General features: G+C 41.8%; 1 protein-coding gene across 1 annotated transcript in view; it reads right to left on the bottom strand.

Annotated features, from left to right (window-relative positions):
* Snd1 (staphylococcal nuclease and tudor domain containing 1) overlaps positions 1 to 24,117 on the bottom strand; it is a 408,605-nt gene that overhangs the window by 132,042 nt on the left and 252,446 nt on the right. The window contains exon 15 of the mRNA XM_005365723.2: positions 10,758 to 10,899. Coding sequence (XP_005365780.1) covers positions 10,758 to 10,899 — 142 coding nt within the window. The remainder of the gene's footprint in view (positions 1 to 10,757; positions 10,900 to 24,117) is intronic.

Below are 24,117 nucleotides of genomic sequence, written 5' to 3'. Positions count from 1 at the left end.
TTGTGAGCCACCATGTGGTTGCTGGGAATTGAACTCAGGACCTTTGGAAGAGCAGGTAATGCTCTTAACCTCTGAGCCATCTCTCCAGCCCCAGAATGTTATTTTCAGTATGAATTTTCTGAACCCCTTTGGTGTAATTTTAATTGTGTGTATGGGGGTAAAGAACTGTTTAACAAAAAGAGAGGAAGGGACAAAATCAGGTGCTTGATTATAGGAAAAGCACAACAACATGGGTGAGACCCTCATTCAGCAAGCACTCAGGGGACCTGGGAAGGTTCCGGTCACAGGTCTACAGTCCATAACTGTGCAGTTTTCACCTGGGTCTTGGTTTCAATATGATGAAGTTATCATCTGCCAGGAGCAGGAACAGGAGCTGCACAAGAAGATTTAACCACCGAAAGCTCTCATCTTGAGGGGCCTGCTGCTGTGCTGGCATTTTATACGCTAACATGTACAGCAGAAATGTCCAAATGTCCCCTTGAAGGCCCCACCATTTCCTTTGCTTCCCCTGCGGTGCTCAGCAATAACAGGTGTTAGCAAGTAACCACTGACTAATCCCTTTAAAAAGAGGAAGATGCGCGCACAGATAAAAGCAAGAACAAGTTTCCGTTACCATGTCTTCCCACCCACTACTCTGGGAAGGAGAAAACTCTGCTCTTCTCAAATCAAAGCAGGCTGCTTACAAGGAACACCACGTGAACGAGAAAGATGGCCACTCTATGCAATATGCCTATTTTGATATGGAGGGTTGGTTGTCGTTAGCATTTCCCAATCAGTAGCACTCACGAGTAAGTCTAAACTTGGAAAAGAATAAAAAAAAAATCCTATTAAACAATGAAAATCAAGAGTAAAAAGAAACAGCAGTTTGCTGAAAAAGACTAAAATATATCAGGGTTCTACACGAGTTATTTCTGCATTCTCTGCACATACAACATCATTCATGAAGAAGGCAATGGTATAAATATAGCACAAATGTCGTCTGCTCTGGTTTGTAATTTAAAATGCAAATGCTAATGAGTGAACTGGTGTATCAGCGGAGTTAATAACCGCATGCCTAGCACAGGGGCTGCATCCAAAACACACAGAGAAGAGACAGACACCATGTTCCAATTTAAAAATAAAAACACCCAAATTAACCCTAGAAAAATCACTAGCAGATGTACAAGCTCAGGAAAAGGAGGCACTCAAGGGCAGGGAAGTGGGGACTTCTCTGATAGTCTGCTGACTGGTAGACTTAAATATCTTCCTCCCCAGTAAAGGTATGCATGACGGTTCATAGTGTTTAGTCTACTGTAAAACAGAAGGAAAGACGGCAGAGAAGCCAGAAAGCTCCAATGTGAAGTTTTCCCAAAGCCCATTCTAGAAGCCTGCAGGGAGCCAGAGAAGATGTACATCTCTTTATTATAACATAGGCAAAGAGAAAAGAAACCATGGTTAAAACTTTTCATAACTTCTAAGTAATGAAAATAAATGAAAAAAAAAAGCTCTAGTGATGAATATTTGTGTCTCAGATGCCATCCACATATTTTTGTTTGTTTGTTTGTTTTGGTTTTTTGAGACAGGGTATTTCTGTAGCTTTGGAGCCTGTCCTGGAACTAGCTCTGTAGACCAGGCTGGCCTCGAACTCACAGAGATCTGCCTGCCTCTGCCTCCTGAGTGCTGGGATTAAAGGCGTACGCCAACAGCACTCTCTCTCTCTCTTAATCCCCTTTTTTCCTCCCAAGCCTACATGTATTTTTAAATACACAGTAAACTGTTTAGAGGTTTTCTTCGTCTTTGAATCTATCTTTACTACATATCTCTGTTTTTCTGACCACGTGAGTCTTTAATTTGCTAAGCAATATGGGTAGGCCTAAAGCTGTGGCATTGACAGCTGGATCCAGCCTATTCTTTAGCTTTTTTTCTGAGAGTCTAGCCTCACGGCAGAGGTACTAGCTGCAACCATGTTTACTGCCACAACTCCATGGCATTTCAAGGTCCCTACCACAACCAAAAAGTATGCAGTCAACTTTTCATCAACACCATTTAATGTTTTGTGGCAGGACCTCTTAAAAGAGCTGCAAGGTTTTGCAGCTATAGCTGAATCAGGAAGCACTCTTAAATGAGAGTGCTTGCCTCTAGCCCGCCTGAGAAAGTGCTGCTATCAAGAAGCCATGCTTAACACTGTTATTTTGTGTCAAGAATTACTTCCCAAGCTCTCTCAGGCTCTATGTGGATGCAGTTGTCCATGTGGGCGCCATTCCCGATGCCTCATTCTTGCACTTACGAGGCCAGTGCTGGCACCTCTGTATCAGATTCTGGAAATGCTGCCACTGCACTGAGATGATAAGCAGCTCTCAGGGCCTTCTTAGTGGCCTCATACATGGGGAGTGCTTCCCACTTCCAGGAGTGCAAGTCTGTGAGGCCTTCTGAAGGCCAACTAGAGGGATGTGCATGGTGGCCCAAACCACGGACAACTTAAGTATGCAGCTCCTACTAAAGCTGTACAATCTTGTTCAAATCCAGCCTATAACTGTGAACAAACTGCAAGGAGAGAAAGAAAGGACCTGGGGAAGAAGAGAGGGGCAAAGACCATTTCACTGTTCAATGATGAGAAACAAGTTAAGTGACGTAAAACCTCCTTAAGCTGGTTTGAAAAGATGTGAGAGGTAGTTCCCACAGCAACAAAGATACATTTTACAGGTAGTGTTGATACAGTTCACCCTGGGACTGCTTACTACAAGACGTCACAGCATTTCTCTTTAAAAAGAGTATTTATTAATTTTTCTGTGTATGGATGCTTTTCCTGCCACACAGGGCTAAGCACCACATGTTTGCTTAGTGCCCATGGAAGCTAGAAGAAGGTGCCAGATCTCCTGGGACTAGAGTTATAGATGTGAGCTGCCATGTGAGAATCAAATCTGGGTCTTCCACAAACAAGTGCCCTTAACTGCTGAGCCATCAGTTCTCCAGCCTCCCTTTAATTTTAAATCACCAAACCACTTTTACTCTCTCTGTCTTACATCTAGGGTCTGCTTCTACAATCCTACTGTGTTAGGAACTGTGGACCCCAGACCCCGAATTTCCTGCAAACAACTTGTTTTTCCTATGCTTGCAGCTGCACTGAGCATGAGACCCTCAGGAGTTCCTGATGGCAGGGGAATGGTTTCTGGTGGGCTTGCAGCTGAAAAACCCCAAGAGTTGGGGTGTGGCCATTTATAAAGTCAAGGAGACCCTATATAAGCTACCATGCATTCTTGGCATGCGTGTTTCAAGAGTGACCTCCCCGCTGTGTGTGTCTGTGTGTTTTTCAATCTCCAGTCCCTTGCCCAGCTCGTGTTCCTTCCCATACTGCGTAGCATGAAGAGCAGGCGTAGTTTGTTACACTTCTGGTCAAACAGACGTCCCCATAAGGCTCAGTTAGTGGAGACTAGCCCAATACAGGATGCTGTTACATCAGTACTACTAAGTGGCTAATAGGCAATGCCAGCAAGCTGACAACAACCCTATACTGAAATGTATTCTGAAAAAGCCACCGAATGGAATGGGCACAGCCAGACGGGTGCTAGTACTGGATACATGCCAGGAGAGCTATTAGATTTCTGAAAACTTCTCTTCATCCTTCTTTGCCCTAGGAAGACTCAGAATAAAACCCTTTAAAGTAGGAAGGAAGGAGGAGGAACTGAAAAGAAAATGCTAGTGGCGCTGCTGTTGGCTAATCCTCAAGGCTCTAACCGGTGCGGTTTCTAGCCAGGATCACCCTTATCTCACCTAAACCAAAACCTCTGAAGCACTAGCAGCCTTCTGCAGATTAGGAGTCAAGAGGGAACCTTCTCATGAGTAGCCAAGGCACTCGCAGGGCCCCTCCTAGCGGAGGGTTATACAAGGGGTACCTTTCTTTGGTACACACCCATGAGATGGTGTGGATCCAACACCCAGACTCAGAGGCCCACAGACACTTGACACGACTCCACAGAGGGTGCCATGACGGTGACTATCTTACTCTCAGGTAAGGAGCCCCTGGCTACACAGGTGAGCACAGAACTGCAGAGGGTCCTTGCTGCCTCCCTCATCACCGGATCATCAGCATCATACCAAGATAAGCAGGATGGTCAGTCAGCACAAGAAAGTTGGAAACTAGAATCCTTCAATGCAAGGCCTGAGGCTGCTTTGAACTATGCTGAACAAAATTCATTTTTACTGATGACTTTATTACTTTGCCTCAATAAAAAATATATTTGAAGTGGCGACTGAAGAAATCGAAGCCCTTCCTCTCTTCCCCTGAAACACTCCATTATGTCCCACAGGCCTGACCTTTTGAGAACTATGGCTCACCCCCAGATATGGGCATTTCTAGGCTCTTACTAATCAAGTCTCTCTCTTCTGATACAATCCACTGAAATACCACACACCAGGTTGCCCTGCCTTAGCCCAAACCAGTAGTCAGTCAACAACACTGGTCTCTGAATCTACAGCTCTTGGGATATGGAGCAAGCTGGCCTTAGCTCTCTGAGTAAAACAATGCTTATTACTGTTTCAGAATCTCCAAGTGCTTTTCGTGTGTTTGTAATTTCAGGTATGCTCTTCTTACCTAGTGTTTTGTTGTTGTTGTTGCTATGGCAATATTCCTGCTTTAGCCTCCCATGTGCTGGGATTACTGATGTGAACCACCAAGTCTGGCTACTTTATCCTTTCCCCCTTTATGCCTATATATTCTTAGCTGCTAGTATGCTATAAATTTATAATGCATTTCTGTGTTCCTAAGATGATGCCCAGAGAGAAACATTACTAAATAACCATGCCATCGACTGTCTCATAACTTACAAGGCAGCCCATTCTGGGGACTGAGTCACGATCTAAAGATGGTAGACAACTGAGCTAAAATCAGAGGTTTGCATCCTTAGCTGCCTGACCAATGGTGAACCTGCAGAGACTTCAAGATGAGGCCAAAGCACTGAAGCTCAACGGCAGGAAAGCCCTTGAGAAGGATGTTTATTCACTAACACAGAAACAGAACAGTCCCGATCACTACTACATCCTTTAAGGAAACTCTTCTGAGAACAGACACAAAATTGTTCGGCCAAAAGAAAAGTTCTGAATCTTCTTGGATGCTCAAATGCTACCTCCCCTAAAAGACTTTTCCCTCCCTCAATTACGTATTCTTTCCTCTGTACTTTTGCTATGGTTTGAATCTGGCTTGCCATCCTGTATTACGCTTCCCCCAAACCTGTCTGTCCCCAGTGGACTTCATGCTAAAATCTATCTGGTACAGTGGCAGTGTTGGGAGACAGGGACTTTAAGAGTTGGCTAACAGGAGTGACTTTGTCCCTCACAATTTTTTTTTTCTCTTTTATTCATGTACTTGCCCTTCAGCTCTTCCACCACGAGCTGAAGCAGCAGGAGGTCCCCACCAGAAGAAAGCAGCTGCAGGCACCACCAGGATCTTAAATGATCCAGCTTCCAGAACTGAGAGCCCAAATCTACTTTATACACTTTTTTCCTTTCTACACTACCCATTCTAGCTTAGGTATTTCATGGTAGCAACACAAAAGGAACTAAGACAATTCTTATGGTATGCTGCTTATACTTTTGATAATTCTAATTTCAGTATTCCTTGGCTTTATATGGTTGTTTACCCTACAAGAGCATAAATAATCTGCTAATTTATGTATCCTCCTTTGAATAAACTTGTGAAAAACTCTTGGCTTTCTCACAAATGTTTCCCAAACCTGTTGTACTAATTATTACCTAGAAGTGACCTTTTAGGATGATCTAAGATGAACTTAACTCTAACGTGGCTACAAAAAGAGTTAGAAACTTCAGGGAAGTGTCTTGTCAAGCTGTCCATTTCGGGTGATGGGTCCCAACTGAAAACACACAGGCAGGGGAGACATCCAAACTGGGAAGTCCCAAGAGAAAGAATACCCCACTTCACAAATATCCATTAAGTTGCAATTCAATTAAAGCATCTGAAAGGAATTCATAAGTATCAGCAGACCCTGTAATTGCTTAATTAAGGATAGAAGCCCAGCAAACACAACCACAGTAACAGCCTGATTCATTAGCACCTCTGTGATAGCAGAATGGGATTTCTCACTTAAACATACATTGGCTTTAATTGTGTAATTTGGTTAGGCACTGGTAATCAATGGGGATTCACCATTCCTGGGGCCCGGAGATGAGAAGGATACTCCTGTTTACCTTTCCTCCCTTCTGCTCATTACAAGTTTTTGGTCTATTGAAACAAGCAGTTGATATTCCCATTACAACAGGCTGGAGAGAGACTTTAAAGTGAAGGAAAGAAATGAAACACTGTTCAAAGACGTTCAAGGTGGAAGGACACATAGCCACACCTTTTATTCACCATGCACAAACCCACTACCACTCATTAAAATGCAGGCATCTAGAACCTTATTGCCTCCCTAGTCAGACTGCATCCCGGGGGGAGCAATAATCAGAAAAAGAGACAGAAAAGTAAAATAGATGCCAAAGGGCAGGCAAAGGGAAGCCTCATTTTCTAGTCCTGTTTCATGTGCTATAACCGGTTAATTATAAGTCACCTGCTGTGACTCACAGGGAACCCCTGCCAAGTGGCTGCTGCCTTCTAGGCAGTTTGTCCCATGAGTTCTATGTAAGGTGAGAGCTTACATAGAACTGGCCCCTCACCCCACTCACCTTGGCTTGTAACTCACCAGACTAGATCCACCCCCTTTAAGAACAAGGGAAGGCAAACACAGAGGCATGTGTGGGTCTCAATCTAGGTTGGTAAGAGATCCCAAATACCTAAATATGACTCCTTATGTTACTTTAACCCAAAGCCTCAAATTATTCTTCTCTTTTAATTCTGGAGAAAGCATTTTGTTATAGGATACTAACTTGATACCTGCTATGCTTACTCAGTATGACAATTTCCCAAACTGTGCCTTCAGCATGGCCCAAAAGGCCTTATGTGATTCACACTGAGAAAACTTCACGCAAAGGTCATGGCAATAGCAGGACACATACTCTATGTTCACAAAATGTGAATCAAGAGGCACAAGATTTACAAATATATGCTTCAGTCTACCTTAGACAAGATACCAAAATACAGCTTAAACACACACATGACAAGTGAATGTAACCTGAAATCAAAGAGTACAGGTAAGCTGTTTTTGTTCTAAGAGAAGGAATGTATGAAGCTTACTAAATGCTACTCAAGGAAAACTGATGCTTTAAAACAAACACAAGATCCCAGGGGTTCTCGGCTTCCTGCTAACTCAGGACAGGCGCATTTGCCTCTAAGAACAAAATGAGTGTGTAAAGGAGGCTACAGCAGCAGGCTTAGGGACCTTGAAGACTCTCAGACTTGATGGGATAAGGTCATCTGCTCGCTGACCAAACCTAAGCCAGGTGCTGAAAGGACTAAAGGGCGGGAGCTGTCAGGAGGCGCTGACCTGTTAGCTGCAGCTGACTCTCCCAGCCCACCTGCTATCCCATCTGACTAAACAATCACTTCACGTACAGGGGTGCAGGAACCGTGACAGAGAGACCAGCTGGCTCGGGCCAAATGCCACTCCCTATCAAGCTGTGGGGCCGTCTGCCCAAAAATGGCCACATAAAAATGGAAAGTGTCCACCCCACCTTCAAGTACAGAGGGCTCTCCAAAAGGCTGGGATTAATGGGAGCAGCAAGGAGGGAACTGATCACAACAAATGTCTTGACTTTCCCCTTGAGAATTAAAATGCAAAGTCTTTCCTAGCTGCAAATAGAGACCATTTTTGCTGTATCATTTTATATGATGTGGAGTGCATATGACACCTATCTTCTACCATGAGAACAGACTGTTGGAGGTAGACAGTCACAACTCAGGTTTCCAGGTCTATGCTTACACTCCCCTTCACTGTCACAAACAGTCTCTCTAAGCAGACTCTCATTCTACCCATGTTCTAGTTGACTGCTAACTCCTCCAGGCACTGTGCTCTTATTCTTCCACAATCTCCTTCATTTCTCGGATTCTCAACGAGGATCCTCAACATTTTAAACCACACATTTCCTAGGATTGATTGATTGATTGATTTATTTATTTATTTATTTATTTATTTATTTATTTATTTATTTTTTTGGTTTTTCGAGACAGGGTTTCTCTGCGGCTTTGGAGCCTGTCCTGGAACTAGCTCTGTAGACCAGGCTGGTCTCGAACTCACAGAGTTCCGCCTGTCTCTGCCTCCCGAGTGCTGGGATTAAAGGCATGCGCCACCACCGCCCGGCATTTCCTAGGATTTTTCTCTGTCTTCCCCATCCCTGCACGCTCCTCTTTGGAGACAGGACCTCATCCAGGCTGGCTTCACTATCTAGCAGAGACTGGCCTCAAACTCTTGATCAGACTGCCACCATTTACTGAGTGCTGTGATTATAGGTTTTAACACCAGGTCTGGCTACTCCATCTTTTTTTATATGAAGATTTTATTGAGTTTTTATCTAGCATTTTATAACTGGTTTAAGAAAAATAATAGCTATACTCGATAGCTTTCCGACTCCAACATATCACCTTCATGATTGAAAAGTATGCCTCAATATTAGAAGTACCCAGGACACAGACATCCCTTTTCGTTGTTACCCAGTCAGCTCTTTTTATGCAGTATCTTTCATTCTCTGTTAGATTTTTTGGGTTGAGCAATCTCTATCCGGTAAGTTTGCTCCTTTCCATGGTATTTTCCAATCATCTGAAATCTGCCTTTGGTTGAAACTCTGATGAAAATATACTGACAATGGTCACCTGTGATTTTCTGATTAATATACAAGCTCTCTGTCCCCTTAGCTAAATGAGAACTATGCTCAGTGGTCTTTTGTTACTCCCTGAACCATATCTTTTCTGCCTGCATATGAATCCTTAACTTATGTTGGAGTTTCTGGGTTGTTTACTCCACATATGGAGTGGATTAAACTACTCCTAAAGCTGTGTTGGAGGCACACAAAGAACCTGAAGTACTACATACATACAGAGTACTCCCTGACCTGAACATTTGAACATTTCCATGGAAACTATAAATATTACACAAACAAAGCAAAACCAATTACCCCATTTCTCTAACCAGTTTCTATCACCATGTTGGCTTTGATTATGGCTCAAGCCAACAACACTTGACATTCTCTCCTGCATTCATCAGCAAATACATGCTAAGAAATATAATCAGAAGGTGGTAGACCTGATAGGAAATGGGAAATGTCTAGACTTTATTTTGTGAAAGTTAACACAGGCAACGTCTAGGAAGTATGAAGATTAAAATAATGCCAGGTCTAGAGAGGAATTGGTTGATGCAGCGTCCAACAGTAACATGGCTTCCTTCTAAGCAAGGTTTACAAGCAGCACCCTGCAAAACTCTCCTACCAAGCACACACCTTGAGCTGGCTCCATTTAAGGAGCCGAGATTAGAAACCAGTGTGGTCTTTTACTCTATGGATCTGAGATCAGGTTCCCGGGAAACGCTCAGACCTTTTCTATTTTCACCCTGAACTAAACTCCATACTGTCAAAAGGCTAATTTTGGTTTTGGGGGTATATCAGAGAATGAGCTGAATATATACATTAAACCCCACAACAAGAACTCAGAGCCAAGAAAGCTTTCAGCTAGAGTCTAAAGAACAGGGCACAAATGCCACAGGAACAGACTTGCAGCATTCTGCACCTTCACCTTACTATAACTGCCCTCCAGTCAGGCGTGGATTTGATTCAAGCGTCCTTCCCACAACTGCCCATGATGAGCATGGAGTCACGTGTCCCTTGGGCCTTTCAGGAAACCTACAGAGCTGGGGAGCCACCATCAAACTGGTAGGAGCCTTGTCAAGGACAGACGAGGAAAAGCAGTGAGCTGCACAGTCAGGATGTTCAGGGAAAGGTTTACCGCACATAACTCAACCCCTTTAGCTGGGGCTTGAGGGAGCTCCCTTATACAAATGAGAGGTTCTCAGCGCTTCCCAGAAAAGAAGGGGCCAGAGAAATCTGGCAGCAGACAGATAGAAAGCAAGGCTCTTGCTTCTCTTCAACCACAGCAAATTCTATTCAAGACTTCCACAGAATGCTGAAGCAACAGGACAGTAACAGAAAAGGCAACGTGCATCTGGGGCACACAACGGCACGTGTCCTTTGTGAGTGGATGACTGAGGGTGACGGGTGGGAGGATGGAATGACAGCCTGTCTTCAAAGACCACAGTTTCTGCAAGGGCTGACTAGAAATAAATACCTTTATTATTTTCCAGCAGTGAAGAAATGAAGCGGTTTATTCCCTGAATACGTAAATGTAAGTTGTTCAGAAAGCACAATTCACACAGTCTCGCTGGCTGGGGAAACATTAAGCAACCCAGCAAGGCAGGCTATGAGAGGTGAACAACTAGACAGCAAAGAGAGGAAGAAGGTTTGCCCAGCATGTCATCCTCAGTCAACAAGAATTATCGCAGGCGTAGGAACCTGTGAAAGCGGTGTCATGGCTAGATTTTCCTAAAGGACTGGGATTCTGATAACATTTGAATAAAAGAAAAAGAAGCAAGTGGCATCACCTGGGAAACCCCGAGGGTAGTGCAGTTCATCTCCCGAGAACTGCTAACTACTGAGATGGCAGGAACAGATGAACGCAAATGGCTAATGCCAAGTAGGAGAATTCTATTATTCATTTTCTATTCCTTCCATCTAAGTAGGGTGAGTTTCTGCGCTGTCTTGCCAACTGTTCTCCAAAGGCCTGTATTTGGAGGAGGGCGTGAGGCTCCAGGGAAGGACACTGGGAGTCACTTGTGGCACGCACTCACCTGCGAGCAGGAAGGTGATGAGGCAAGTCTCCTTAGGCAAATAGAGCTTGAGACGAGAGCCACTAAAGACGTATTCCACCACGGCCTCAGAACGGCCTGCCCGCTGAAGAAAGGGCAGGAACTGCTTTGCTTTCTGGGTGTCCTGATGAAGAAAAAAAAGAAAGAATTACTGAAGAGCAGTGGATACAAATAGATGTTCCTTTGTCTTTGGGATAAAATAGTCCAGAGAAAAAGTAAGCAAAAAGCACATAAAAATCTGAAATTTTGAAGATATGACAGAGATGTGGTTCTCATGTGACCTTTTTAGAAGAAATACTGTCAAACAACAGTTCCTGAGCATTCTCAGTGCTTCCTTCCATACAGTAACTGAGCACTCAGTATACGTTTGCTGGTGAATGCCTAGAAACTGAGTTCACTCTTGCTCTGGGGCAAATAAAACTGAGATCAGAAAACTAATTACTGTTCTTCTATGGCAACTAACTGAACCTTGTTTAAGCCATGTCACACTGCATCTATAATCCTTGTAATGGAAGCCAGGTTACATAAGACTCCAAGCTCCCTGGTTTCTTAACCTTGTCCAGAATCTGGTCTTCTCTGGACATCAGCCCAGCTAGTCATGCTTCATATGCATATTGAAGAGATGTAGGTGTGTCTGTGGTGTGTGTGTGTGTCAGAGGAATACTCTCCCACCCAGGGAAATATATAAGAGTAAACTGTGTCCCATGAAGACAAAGATTCACATCAGCACAAGTAATTATAGAAATTTAAAAAATCCCATCAAGTATTTTTCAAACAGTTTTAATGCATCAACACCAGTCCATGCATTCTGCTCAAGAGAACCAAGCAAAGCTCTTGGCCACACAGGCGCTAAGGGCTTTCATATTCTTTCAGTCTCTCAAGCTAATTAAACCGAAGATGGAGTAAGCAAGCATCAAAATATCACATTACATATGCTGGGGGAATAGTGGCTGGATTTAAGAATTTCTGAGGTCTGCAGTACAGCCAGCAGAACTGCAAACCCCCTCTGAGGACAGTCAGTTCTGCATACTTTTCTGACTTTTGCCATACAAGCACTTTGCGCTCAACCAAGCTCTTCCTTTCTGATGCTTCCTTAATTTAGATACAGAGCTATTGTATCTAAATTAATGTACATACAATAATGAAAATTTAACAAGCCATCCAGTACTATAGAGTTTCCACAGCAGCCAAAGGTGCTCCTCTCATTCAGAATCAGCGAAGTAGGCTATGATGAAAACAATATTTATAGTAATGAGATCCATCCTCCCTTCAAACAGTCTTAGAGAAAAGGAGAGACAGCCATCCATTCTTAGTCTTTCTAAAGGCACAATGGTAAAAAAGGTAAGCTAACAATGAGCTGTAGTGGGCTGGAAACCCCCCTACTGAACACTTATGTGACACATATTTTACTACACACATACAGAAGGAAAAATGCCTTTCTGGCAGTTGGCTGAAGTACAGAACAATCAAGCAAGACAAATGTTCCAAGGGACAAAAGCACTACCTGATTCAAATCCTTTTCAGTCTAAATTTGGGGCATTATTCATGAGCTGAGACAGTAAGTCAACAGCAATTATCAAATTGATTATTGCAAATCATGAGGCAACCCAGTATCACTGAAAAAGAAGTCTTCTTCCAAACATGGAGGTATCAACATTTTCCAGAAATAGACTTTTGCTCATCACTGTCTTTTTGACTATACCTGCTTTATCAGGAAGATGCTTGTTCAGAACAATCAAGAAACCCAACTGCTCTCTATGTAATAAAATCCTTAGAGGGCCTTGATTCCACTCATGTTTACCAGACTGTCTTCAGAATGACACATGGAAAGGCATGCCATTGACTACGGCAGGGATTTGAAGCAAAAGTCAACAATGAAAACTGAAGGCATGGACTTTTAAAGGCTTATCATGTTTACTTCCAGATGCAAAATTATAAAATACGACATGGAGTGCCCATGTTCTTGAGGCAAGGATTCAAAGGCTTAGCGAGGAGATGAATTGGCATGGAACACCCATTAGGAGGAAGAATGGAGACTTCATCCAAGTTGACAGCGTTTTAAAAATGAAAGGATCTTATGAAGTCAATTAAACTGACTGTAATAACCAAGAGATGTCAGCTCTTTCGAATCTCAGTCACAGCCACAGGACGGTGTCTGTCTTTTCTTGTTAGGGCAAGTACTTCTCTGCTTAGCATGCTCTTTTTCAATATGAAAATTCTTGAGACCATTTATTTCAGTGGCTCAGATGAAAACAATAGTGAAGAATATTGGTAACCTTCCTCGGGTGATGTAGCCATAAATCACCCTCTGATAATTTAGATGTAGAAATTATTTTAAAACTCAGAGTAAATGGACTGAATATGGTTAAGTCAATTGCCTTTCAAAAACCTTGTGCAAGTGTTGAGTCTCACTGACATTTTTAGGGTTAGAAAGAGAAAGGTAAGCAAGATAAAATTTGATTATAAGAAATAAAATATAACAAAGACCAGTTTCTACTCTATGAAGTCAAAGATACTAACAGATCTTAAGGCTAATAATACTGTGGTAAAGTTCAAAGATATCAATAGCATGATAGTTTTCGTCCTTTGCCAATAACACAGAAGCTCAACTCACTCAGGATAACACTGAGAAGTGTAGCACAGAATGCTTGTTTCAAGGCAGTATTGAGTACTTCTGTTTAGATGGCTAGGCTCCCACCTGGGGTTTTCTGTGTGCTAACTTCCTCAGAAAAGGACTCAGAACTACTGCCATAGTTCCCTGCTACTATACTGGCTCAGGCTTTGAGAATCCAAGCAGATAAATTAGATATGGTTCTTTGTTATCTATACCAATATTCTCCTCCATTGGTGTAAATAATAAAGCAGCAGCTGTACTTCTGGGCAGAAGTCTTTCCTTTGTGTTGCACTTAGTAGTTTTCACATTGCCTGTGCTTCACAACAAGCCATGCACATGCATTTTTCCTGTACTCTGAGAACAGCTAATTCAAGGTTGCATTAGCCACGTTTAACCTGCTATTGTGGATGGCATCTCTTTAAGGAATGTTACTGCCTCCTCAATACACCTTGAAATTGAGAAAGTAATGATGCAACAAACGTGCCCGGGTAACTTCATTTCAAAACAGCTAAGATTTAGACCTCAAATTTAGAGCAACAGGACTTAGAATGACCCCCAAGAAAGACTGGACATTCCTTAGAGAGAGTCAAAGGATATAAAGACGTCTTCATTCTGCCCGCTTCGGGCTTAGGCCCAATCTTTCAAATGTGGAAACATGTATTTACTGTATGTATGCATCACAGCATGCACATGGAGGTCAAAGAACATCTTCCAGGAGTTGGTTCTCTCCTTTCACTATTTAGGTTCTAGAGACTGAACTCAGGTCATCAGGCTTGTGGTCAAGTGGCCTTTACCTGTTGAGCCACTTCCCCGGCCTTCCACTAGACCTTTCTGTGGCTATGTAAAATTGCTCTTAAGAGCTAGCCTACAACTCTTCTCTAAAAAGTATTGTCTTGCCGGGCGGTGGTGGCGCACGCCTTTAATCCCAGCACTTGGGAGGCAGAGGCAGGCGGATCTCTGTGAGTTCGAGACCAGCCTGGTCTACAGAGCTAGTTCCAGGACAGGCTCCAAAGCCATAGAGAAACCCTGTCTCGAAAAACCAAAATAAAATAAAATAAAATAAAATAAAAAGTATTGTCTTATGGGTTGGACATGGTGGCAGATACACATCATCTCAGCACTTAGAAGAAGGAGGCCGCTTCCGGAATCCAGGGTTACCCGTGGCTACAGAAGACCTGTCTCGCTTGCCCTGGGCTCAAGCCCTGGGACTGTATAAACTGAGAGTGGTGGTGCATGCCTGTAATTCATCACGGCACTAGGAAGTTGAGGCAGGAGGATCACAAGTTTGAGGTTATTCTCAGCTATTTAGTGAGTTGGAGGACAGTCCAGGATAAATCAAATTGCTTTAAAGACCAAGATAAAACCAAACCAAACAAGCACTTTCCCGTGGCTACAAATGGCTATACTGAACTAACTTTATAGACCAGGCTGGCCTCCAACTCAGATCCACCTGCCTTTGCTTCGAGTGCTGGGATTAAAGGCGTATGCACCACCACACCTAAAACTAATTTTTTAAAATAATTTTGGAAAATACCAAGGTTGGTGGAGTGATGAAGTGGAATCCTAGGACAGCAGGTGCAGGTGAGGCAGTATGTACACAGTTTCAGTCGCCTGCATCCGAGAAGAAAACAACTTACAGAAACGAGAATTCATGAAGCTGTTTACATGCACCTATTGTCAGCAAAAGAAATCCTATCATCTTCTCCCCAAAATCCCTTATGGTAGACATGAAATATCAGAGTAATCAAAAGAGCATGGGGAAATGGGAAGAGGGAAGCCTACTCGTTACCAGGTAACCAGTCAGGATTATCATGTGCAGGCCTCAAATGAGAACTGTTAATAAGGAAGTTCACCAGTGAGCTCACATCACCACAAGCACTCTTCCACTAACATCAACAACAACCTGGAGCAAACCAAATCACATACACAGGCGAGGCTGTTAATACAGATGAACTCTATCAGCACCCAGGAAGCTCAATAGTGAAGAAACCAATGTCCCCAGGGAGGTTTCTTGGGGGTACCCCAGGTATTTTCCCCCTTCCCCGTCTAGAGCTGTCTGTCTCACTGGGCCCCATCAGGCCAACTAATAGCAATACGTAGTCAGTGAAACAAGAGGGCAGATACAAATAAGAATGTGAGATCAGAACTAATCGCTAAGGACACTGAAGCAACCGTGTTCTTCCATTTTAAAGACCCTTGTGATCACTCGCTGCCATAGTTTTCTATCAGTGCAGGGCTCTACGGACAAGGGGGATTACTTCCGCAGCAGCCCAGAAGACAAATCACAGCCACGTCCCCTACCAGAAAGGCAAAAACACCACTCATCACTCCACACTTTTCCTCCATTCCACATGCCTGGTTCCGTGGCCACAGGGGACATTTTAATTCTTGGAATGGGCTTATGATTCTCCGTGAGGAGCCAACTGTACAGCATGATAATCTCCTGAAATGCATGGGGCTCTGGTAGGGAGGACACGGGAAAGTACTCCAGCTCTAGTGTTACCACAAAGCACTTAAACTCTGAAGCCACCCTTTCCTGGCTAGTTAATATTTCACAGTAAGGGTGTGTGAGGGGGGTCTGGTATGCGTGTGCAAACTTCAGCATGCTATACATTTAACAGGAATAAAAACAGGGGTGAGAGTTGCGGAGAAAAACACTCAATAGAACAAAACGGCAGTATAACAATTTTTTAAAATTTTTTTCTTATTGTTTTTATTGAGTTATATATTTATCTTCATTCCCCTACCTTTCTCCCTCCCCCATGGTCCCCATGCTCCCAAGTTACTCAGGAGATTTTGTCTTTTTGTACTTCCCATGTAGATTAGATCCATGTATGTCTTAAAGTTCTCATTATTGTCTAGGTTCTCTGCTGTTGTAGGCTGGTTTTTCTTTTTCTTTCTTTTTTTTTTGGTTTTTCGAGACAGGGTTTCTCTGTGGTTTTGGAGCCTGTCCTGGAACTAGCTCTTGTAGACCAGGCTGGTCTTGAACTCACAGAGATCCGCCTGCCTCTGCCTCCCGAGTGCTGGGATTAAAGGCGTGCCACCGCCCGGCTCTAGGCTGGTTTTTCTTTGCTTTATGTCTAAAAGCCACTTACGAGTCAGTACATATTATATTTTTCTTCCTGGGTCTGGGTTACCTCACTGAGTATGATGCTTTCTAGATCCACTTGAATGCAAATTTCAAGATGTCATTATTTTTTCCCCACTAAAGGTGCTGAAATCCGGCCATCCACAGTCTCTCATTAAGTGATGTCTGGATTACAGCTTCCCCAGTTGTTGGCTTAGCTGCGACATCACATCATCACTCAGGTTTCCCACATGTCAGAGCACAGAAGTGGGCGTCCAGGCCTGAGCTCCATCTCTTCAGAGGACATCTGCAGATGCACAAACTGGTAGAAATCTGCTCTCTTGAAGTTAAAACTTCTATACCCTCATCTGTTATTGCAGGAATGCAGCACAATTGGCTAAATTAAATTTCCAAAGGGAACCTACAAGCTAAGTACAGACGAGAAGCCAGAATGGAGTGCTTACCACTGGAACCAGGAGAAGATAGAAACTTTAGTTCCATGATGGCCTCTCTTCCAAATAAGGAGGAACTAAATCCTTTGTGACTTGACTTTGTAGACAGAATTATTTCAGGAAAGCTACAAAGAACTGGAATCTATAAAAGATTCATTTGTTTGACTCTGCTGACAATCTGTGTCCTTCTTTCTCCCATGTTCAATACTGAAGAAAAAAAAGGAGGACTTGGTGAACGCTAGAAAGATAAGATTAATTTCTGTGTTGAGGATAAAAACACACAAAGTGGTGTGCTGACTGTCAGTCATGGCAGTCCTAGGCAGACCACGTGACAGGCCACAGAATATGCTCTGGATTTTAATGAACAGTTCATCAGCATGTCAAACAAATTGTACAAACTATTGACATCTAACAGTACCCTGCAGTAGAAATGATACAAACACAATGGGAATTTTCTTAGTTAGGGTTTCTATTGCTGCAATGAAACACCATGACCAAAACGCAAGTTAGGGCTAGGGTGGAAGAGTGCTACTCTAATGTGCATGAGGCCCTGGGTTCCGTGCACAGGACCATATAAAACTATCGCGGTTGTGTGAGCCTACAATCCTAGAACTTCACCGTGAGTTCAAGGTCATGGGATACAGGGATATTTGCAAAAGGGAAAAAGTGTACGTATGGGGCACATTTGTCACAGCTCACAAATGTGAATTATATGCTGAAGGTAATATACTTTACCTGCACATATTTTATTTTATTTTATTTTTTGATTTTTCGAGACAGGGTTTCTCCATAGCTTTTGGTTCCTGTCCTGGAACTAGCTCTTGTAGACCAGGCTGGCCTTGAACTCACAGAGATCTGCCTGCCTCTGCCTCCCAAGTGCTGGGATTAAAGGCGTGCGCCACCACCGCCCGGCTTTTTTTTTTTAATTTTTTAAATTTATTATGTATACAATAGTCTGTTTGTGTGCATGTCTGCAGCCCAGAAGAGGGCACCAGACCTCATTACAGATGGTTGTGAGCCACCATGTGGTTGCCAGGAATTAAACTCAGGACCTTTGGAAGAGCAGGCAATGCTCTTAACCACTGAGCCATCTCTGCAGCCCCCATATTTTAAATTTTAAAAAGTAAAAATTACCTGAATACGAAGAATGTACTTCCTTAATTTTAAATTCAAGGTAACGTTTACCCTAGTCAACTAACATCATTAAGTAGCAGAAACATGACAAGTTCAAAACTAACAGTTCGCTAGCTATTTTTATATGAATTAATATAATAAAAACCTGAACATACCAAAGCACTTTAAAACTTCTAAGCAGAAAATGGTTTAGATGAGACAGAGGTTAAGAGAATAGGTGAAACAATCTAACCAGTTTTCCCAAAGTTGCATAACAATGTTTCAACTCTTAGGCAATAGTTAAAAAGAAAGCTGCAGGAGCAAATGGCCATCCTCAATAGACCAGAGTCCAAGTCCTTTGTTCGAATAAGAAAAATCAGGGTCCGTGCAGTAATCCCAGCACAGCAAGTGGGAGCTGGAGAGAAATAGCTCAAGGCCAGCTTCATCTGCATATGGAGCCAGCCTGGGCTACACTAGACCCATCTTAAACAAAACATACGCAAAAATGACTCAGAGGGTAAAAAATGTTTGCTGCCAAGCTGAGCAGCTGAGTTCAGTTCCTGGAACAACACAATATCAAGTTGTCCCCTTATCCTTTAACCTATGCTGTGGTCCATTTGTACCCCCTCACCCAAATAATAAGTGTAAAAAAAGAAATAAAAGGTTGCACTGAGTCTTTATGCCTACCTGGAAACAAAAGCAGTTGATTTGATTTAACGTGAATAAAATAATAATTCTTAAGTAAAAGAAAAATTTTACACAGGTTTAGAGACTGTTCTCTTATTGAATGACCTTCAGCTTCCCAAATTTAACCAGCTGAAATAAGCTGTGAGAATCATTCAATTTAACCTTTAAAAATGAAGTTGTTGCCTTTTAGTGGTAAAAATCTGCATTTTATCATCAACAGGAAATATGCCTTCAGCTTAGTCTACATATAAGCTAAGATGGGCATATAAATTGTGGATGTTGGGAGCATATGTGTGCTGTATATAAAAAGGATGACAGCATACACCTAATACGATAAGGAAATACATACACTAACTTGATCTGTTCCTGTCTTCAACCCCCATGTTCTTTCTTCATCTTTTCTACTGTTGTTCTGTTTTTTGAGATATGTAACCCTGGCTGTCCTCTGGAGACCAGGACAGTCTCGAACTCAGAGTCTGTCTCTGCCTCTCAAGTGCGGGGATTAAAGATGCCCAGTTTAACCCACATCTTTAATGAGATGCAGTGTAGTCAGGAGAGTAGGGCTGAGAACCTAGTGAGGGTCTTCCTAAGACCTCTATTTTCATCTCAAACCCTCTTCTTACACCTCTTCCTATCTGTCAGTACTCTTAACTTTTCAATAGAACACAATTATAACTTTTGGTTCAATTGGTTGGCATGCTTTAGTCCTACGATTCCACACAAAACAGCTGTCTCTTTGGAGATCCTCCACACCTCCTGCTAGCCTTGGCATGAGGTTTGCCAGCCTTTCCCCACATCAAGACCCTGGAAATCCTTCATGTCCTTTTCCTGCACTGTGCCTCACAGATCCACGTCTTTCACTCTCTTGTTGGTATTTTCTGCCCCCCCCCCAAACAAAACAAAACAAAACAAAAAAACCAATTCATATTTCACAGAGGAAATGTCTTACCTCTCTGAAGTTAGGCAAATGAATACAGAATTGCTTTATATTTCTATTCAGGAGAAAGACTATCTTATTCAGATAGCATCCAATCAGTAATAAATCCCTTTCATTATGCATCAGTACAGCAATACATTATACTTTTGATAGGGCTGAATGCTTTAGCTATGATAAAGTTATTTTATTACAAAACAATTGTAATTACTCTAAAATTAGGCAGGAGACATGGCAATTTTTTTCTGTTTCAGAAGTATCAATTTGTAAGGAAAAAGTATTTACAGGCAGAGCATAACAAACTGGGAGAGACACCTTTCAATTATTTTCCAATTAAATATTCTGCCCAAACATGCAATTTCTTAGTGTAAATGCCTCATTTATCCAAATAAACCTTTAAACGGAGGAGGCAACACTGAAAAAAGCACAACATAGCCAACTGGGAAACCCAAAAAGGCTTATACTTTCAACAGTTCTTTGCCTTTTTCTAAGGATTAAATAATAAATCTTGGGGGATGGTACGTGGGGGGAGGGGAGAGGCAGGGAGTGGACCAGAGAAAAATGTAGAGCTCAATAAAAATCAATATAAAAATTATGAGAAAAAAAGAACATTTATTTACCTATTTATTTATTGAGACAGGATATCATTATGTTGTTTTTTCTGGCCTGGAACTCTTGACCAGGTTGACATGAAAATTACAGAAGTCTGCCTGCCTCTGTCTCCCAGTATTAAAATTAAAGGTGTGCTCTAGGACTCTCGGCACAAATAACCAAGTTTTATGGTAATATCATAATTGTGACTTCAGAAGTGAGGCACGAGAGTGACCTAGGATGGCATATGGCACTTAGGATATGAAATAAAGTGTACCAACCAGAGGCTATAGCTGGGTATCTATTGCAAGGCTGAATTAACTGACAGGTGTAAAATATAATTTTTCTTTTAAAGTTTCAGACATATTCTTATTACTTCCAATGTCTCTTTTAGGTTAGAGGTAAGAATATATTATAGAATCAGAAAATGGCTTAAGAGGTAATTAAAATGAAGTGTGTGGAGAAAAGGATTTAAAGATGGCTTGATGAAGCACACATTTTCATTTCATGGGCAAATCAAGAACTCAGGGGCAAGGAAATTGATGCCATGCGAAACTCTGACCTACTATAGTAAAGAACACAACTTCGGAAAAGGATTTTAAAAATGTCGGCCAGAAGGCCCACAACATAAAACTCAGAAAAATGTAAGGTAAGTGTCAAATAGCTATTAGATGGGTCAAAGGCATTTTCCCTAAATATTTTCTTTATGTAGATTACTGACTGAATAGATGTAAGATTATAAATAGTGAGGTCTCAACCATACATGAAGTATTCACTGGTCCATAATGTTAACTAAAAGCATTTTTATTATGCTTAATTGGGTCTTTTCAAAGTTTGGTGCTTTTAGAGTTAATAAAAATTAGATAATTATACAATTTGGAAGAGAAAGTTCAAGTTTCCTCAGTAAGGAGACAAATATAAACCAGTGTGCCAGAAATTTATTAACTAAAACAAAAGGTAATATTTTGAATGACACAAAATATATCTAATTAAAAATCCCATTATTTTACTCAGTAGTTTTTCATAATAGTAAAATACGTTGTTTTTTAAATCTAGCTTTTTACTTTGTGGTACTGTTTAAAAACATCTACCAATACTAAGAACACCTAGGTCCTCTTCTAGAATTGACTGCATAGTTGAGAAAAAAACGTATTTTAGCAATTAATCCTCTCGGGTGTTTAGTCAAGGTTTTCTCCTAGTCTAACATCAGTCCTGCCACTCTGTGACTTCCAATGTTATGCAGAAAATTTTAATTTCATCCAATCCTCTTTGTTAATTCTTGGCTTTATTTTCTTAGCATTTGGAATCCTTTTTAACCAGTTATCAAAATACAAAAAACAAGTGGTTATTAAAGATGAAAAATGATGAATGTTCTTAACCATCAGATTACGCAAATTAAAACTGTATTGAGATTCCATCTTACCTCAGTCTTTCATACACACACAGCGCACACAGACACGCACACAATATCAAAATCAAAACCAAATCACAAGCCCAAAAGAAGCTGGCGAGGATGTGGGGGGAATCCGTGTATTTTGCTGATAGGAATGTAAATACTTCCAAACATTAAGGACATCATTATGAAATTTCCTTAAAACAAAACAAAATGAAAAGCTACAGCATGTCTAAGTCGACACCCGTGTTTACTACAGCACTATATTCCCACAGTCTCACTATGAACCAGCTCAGTGCCAGGAATGCTCCTTGACTCTAAGGGATCTAAACAGAGGGCTTCCTGGGGGCAGGGAACACCAAGTTAAGTAGCTCTCCTCCAAGGGAACAAAGGTTTAAAACAGACAGCTATGGTTGAAAGCCAAAAGGTAAAATAAAAACAAATAGCAGAACTCACACATCAGCATGATGCCAGAGAAGAAAGGATAAAATATGGGGTGTGTATCCTGTGTGTGTGTGTGTGTGTGTGCGTGCGTGTGCATTTAAATCTGTGTGAGTGTGCGTGCATGCACACTCTGCGTGAATACACATACGGGTAGGTACTGATAGAAGTTAGAAGAGGGCATCAGATTCCCTGGGGCCGCAGTTACAGGAAGTTGTGCGCTGTCCCACATGGGTGTTGAAAACAGAACTTAGGCCCTCCAAAAGAGCAGTATGAGCCCCAGACCACAGAGTCACTTCTCCAGCCTCCACAAAAGAATGTAATGAACCATCAAGAATGGCATTATGTCATTTGCAGGAAAACTGTTATCACAACCTTTTGCTACTTACTCTTAGATTTTATACAGATACAAAATGCTATGTGCATAACCATCACACACACACACACACACACACACACACACACACACACACACACACACACACAGCATGAAAAGAAAACTGCCCATTAAACTTACCACTTTCTACAACGAATACATGCCAACTGATAGGAACTTCTGAAAAAGGATAAAATGTCTGGTCTCTACTCTGAAAAGAGCTTACAACACATACACAGGGGAGCATAAATCTGGTATACTGACAGAGAAATCTTCCTGGCGTAGATGTACAGATTGACTGTTCTTTTCCGCTTTTCACCTACTTCTAGTAGATTCAATTAAAAACAAAGTTTTTCTGTGTAAGGGGAAAAAGTGCATTCTTACAACTAACATTTAAGACTAATTCAGTTTTGCCCAGATAAACTCAACAGTCACTTAGGTCAGACAATGTCCCTCCAGCTCTCTGGAATAAATTTATTTTTACCTTTTGAGACAAATATTTTTGATGTTGAATAGTCTGTAAAAGGATGTGGAAAACATCATGGGAAGCTGATGTGGAATCTGTTCTATGATTCAAAGGGTTCTAAGTAGAGTGCTTCCCAGCACAGATGACAAACTAAGCAGCCCTTTTCAAAGGAATGAAGGTTTAACAAGATCATTATGGTTCTAAGTCAGAAAGGTACAAAATAAACAAACCTCACACATCAGCCTGGTGTGAGAATTTAAAACTGTGTTCCTAGTAAGGCGGGTCACGCTGTAAAAACGCCTCGAAGTCATGCTCTACAACAGATTAATAAGGCGTTCCCACGATTCCATGCAGAAGTGGGAACAGTTGATAAGAAGCTTACAAAGCAATGAAACAATCCCACAGAGAAACATCTTCATGGTACTTATGATGCAGATCTTGGTGTACCGGGGGATTCAAAGCCTTCCTAAAGCAATATGCAGTGCTTACTCCTAGCCTCATTCTGTAGCTTTACAATTCGAGTACTAAGGTAAACCACACGTGAACACTATATTTACCACATGGGAAAATGAATACTCCCACCAAAGAGTTATTTGGGACAGTCCTCTGCATTGCTTCTGCATGACATCATATTTAATTCTCTTGCCCCACCCCTCATCAGTCACCCATTTATACTAGTTTTCCTCACTAATACAGATCCAGTTGCCTTCATATGCCCACTGACGAAACTCTAGCTCCAGCCACTATTCACTTGTCAGGCCACCCCGAATAAATTGTGGTCATTACTGTACAGTCTCGCAGGGCTCTGCTCAAACCCCACTGTAATTCTATAAACAACTGTATATGTCCATAAGAAATACATCTGTCTGATAATTCTCAATATCCAGCACTATGTTTAGCATTTAAAACGCTCTTACGAAATACATTATTCATTCAATGATCTGCATGAGAAATGCACTAAATAACAACAAGTCCAAGATGGCGTACAGTCCATGTCAAGATGGCATACAGTCCATGTCAAGAGAGATATAAAGCAATGTAAAGACCTTGAGGATAAGGAGTCTGAAATGATGAGAGCTATCACAGAGGACTTTCTGTGTGCTGAGTAGCCTGCTAAACAGTGTATTAACAAATAACACATAGTCTCAACCATTGCTCTAAACAGTGTATTAACAAATAACACATAGTCTCAACCATTGCTCTAAACA

Source organism: Microtus ochrogaster, unplaced genomic scaffold, assembly GCF_000317375.1.
Source record: "Microtus ochrogaster isolate Prairie Vole_2 unplaced genomic scaffold, MicOch1.0 UNK4, whole genome shotgun sequence".
Lineage (NCBI taxonomy): Eukaryota > Metazoa > Chordata > Mammalia > Rodentia > Cricetidae > Microtus > Microtus ochrogaster.
This window is presented reverse-complemented; position numbering and strand designations above follow the sequence as displayed.